The 1031-nt window shown below is 62.9% G+C and overlaps 1 protein-coding gene across 1 annotated transcript; it reads right to left on the reverse strand.

Moving 5' to 3' along the window:
* Positions 1 to 10: 10 nt before the first annotated feature.
* Positions 11 to 1004, reverse strand: SDRG_12035 (hypothetical protein; the record flags this gene model as incomplete). Its single annotated transcript, XM_008618093.1, has 2 exons — positions 11 to 20; positions 97 to 1004. The coding sequence occupies 2 exons, from the start codon at positions 1002 to 1004 to the stop codon at positions 11 to 13; spliced, it is 918 nt and encodes a 305-aa protein (XP_008616315.1).
* Positions 1005 to 1031: the final 27 nt, after the last annotated feature.

The raw sequence follows: 1031 nt of genomic DNA on the forward strand, positions 1-1031 counted from the left end.
GCCGGCGTCATCACGTCTGCCTTCCTCGACACCGGCATCGTCGTCGGTGCCGCCGTCGTATTCTTGGCTGGGTGCTCGGCGTGGGTGAGCAGCCACCGACCAAATGCGTACAGATTCGGAGGCGTATCCGGTGGCCCACGCAGCGACGAGTGAAGAAAACCAAGGACGCTCGTCGCCGACGCGGACGTGTGCGACAGCATCCGTGTCACGGTCGCCGCGTCGGTAGAGCGCTCGAGGACCAACGCCTCTTGCGACAGGAGGACGTGCAATGCATACCGCAGCGCAAACGAGAGATGTTGCAACTGGAACGCATGGCCATACGCCCAGTCAGTCGGTGGTGGCGACAACACCCCGGCGTACACCGGCACCGCCGGCGCGCGCTCAATGTCCGTAACACCAAACCTTGTCAGCACCGGTACAATATCGTTGGCGTCGACGCCGTCGGCAAGCACGAGGTGGTAGCATCGACAGTAGCCAAACGCGCCGTTGGGCGACGGATCGTCCGATCGCTTCCATCTGTACGCAGCATCCGCGAGCGGCCAGATGCGGTCTTCGTCCGTCACGGTCCGGTCGCCGACAAAGACGAACGGCGGCGCCCGCAGTGTAAACCGGACAACGACGTTCTCGAATCGGTTGATACCGACGACGCAGTGGACGACGCTGGTCACTTTGAAGCAGACGCGGTAGCGGTAGTCGTTGTCGCCGTCAAACGCGATTGCAAAGGCAGTCGCGTCGATGCTCGAGCAAGAGAACGTGACCATGTGGATGGCGGCAAAGACCGAGCGGTCGCTCGTCGCTGTCGAAAGAACGTGCAGTCCTCGGCCGATAAAGACATCACTCGTGACATCGGCGCAGACCGACCGCGTGTTGAGATCGGCCTCGCGCACGCAGAGAGCGTTGCGCTGCCAGCAGATGCCGTCGAGGCCGAGGAGGCGCGTATAGTGATGCGGGTACGCCACGTACACCGTCGATCGACCGGGTCGTCCAGGCTCGTAGGGCGCCATCGACACGGACAAAAAGCCGTTGCCAAC

This window comes from Saprolegnia diclina (genome assembly GCF_000281045.1).
Source record: "Saprolegnia diclina VS20 unplaced genomic scaffold supercont1.46, whole genome shotgun sequence".
NCBI lineage: Eukaryota > Oomycota > Saprolegniomycetes > Saprolegniales > Saprolegniaceae > Saprolegnia > Saprolegnia diclina.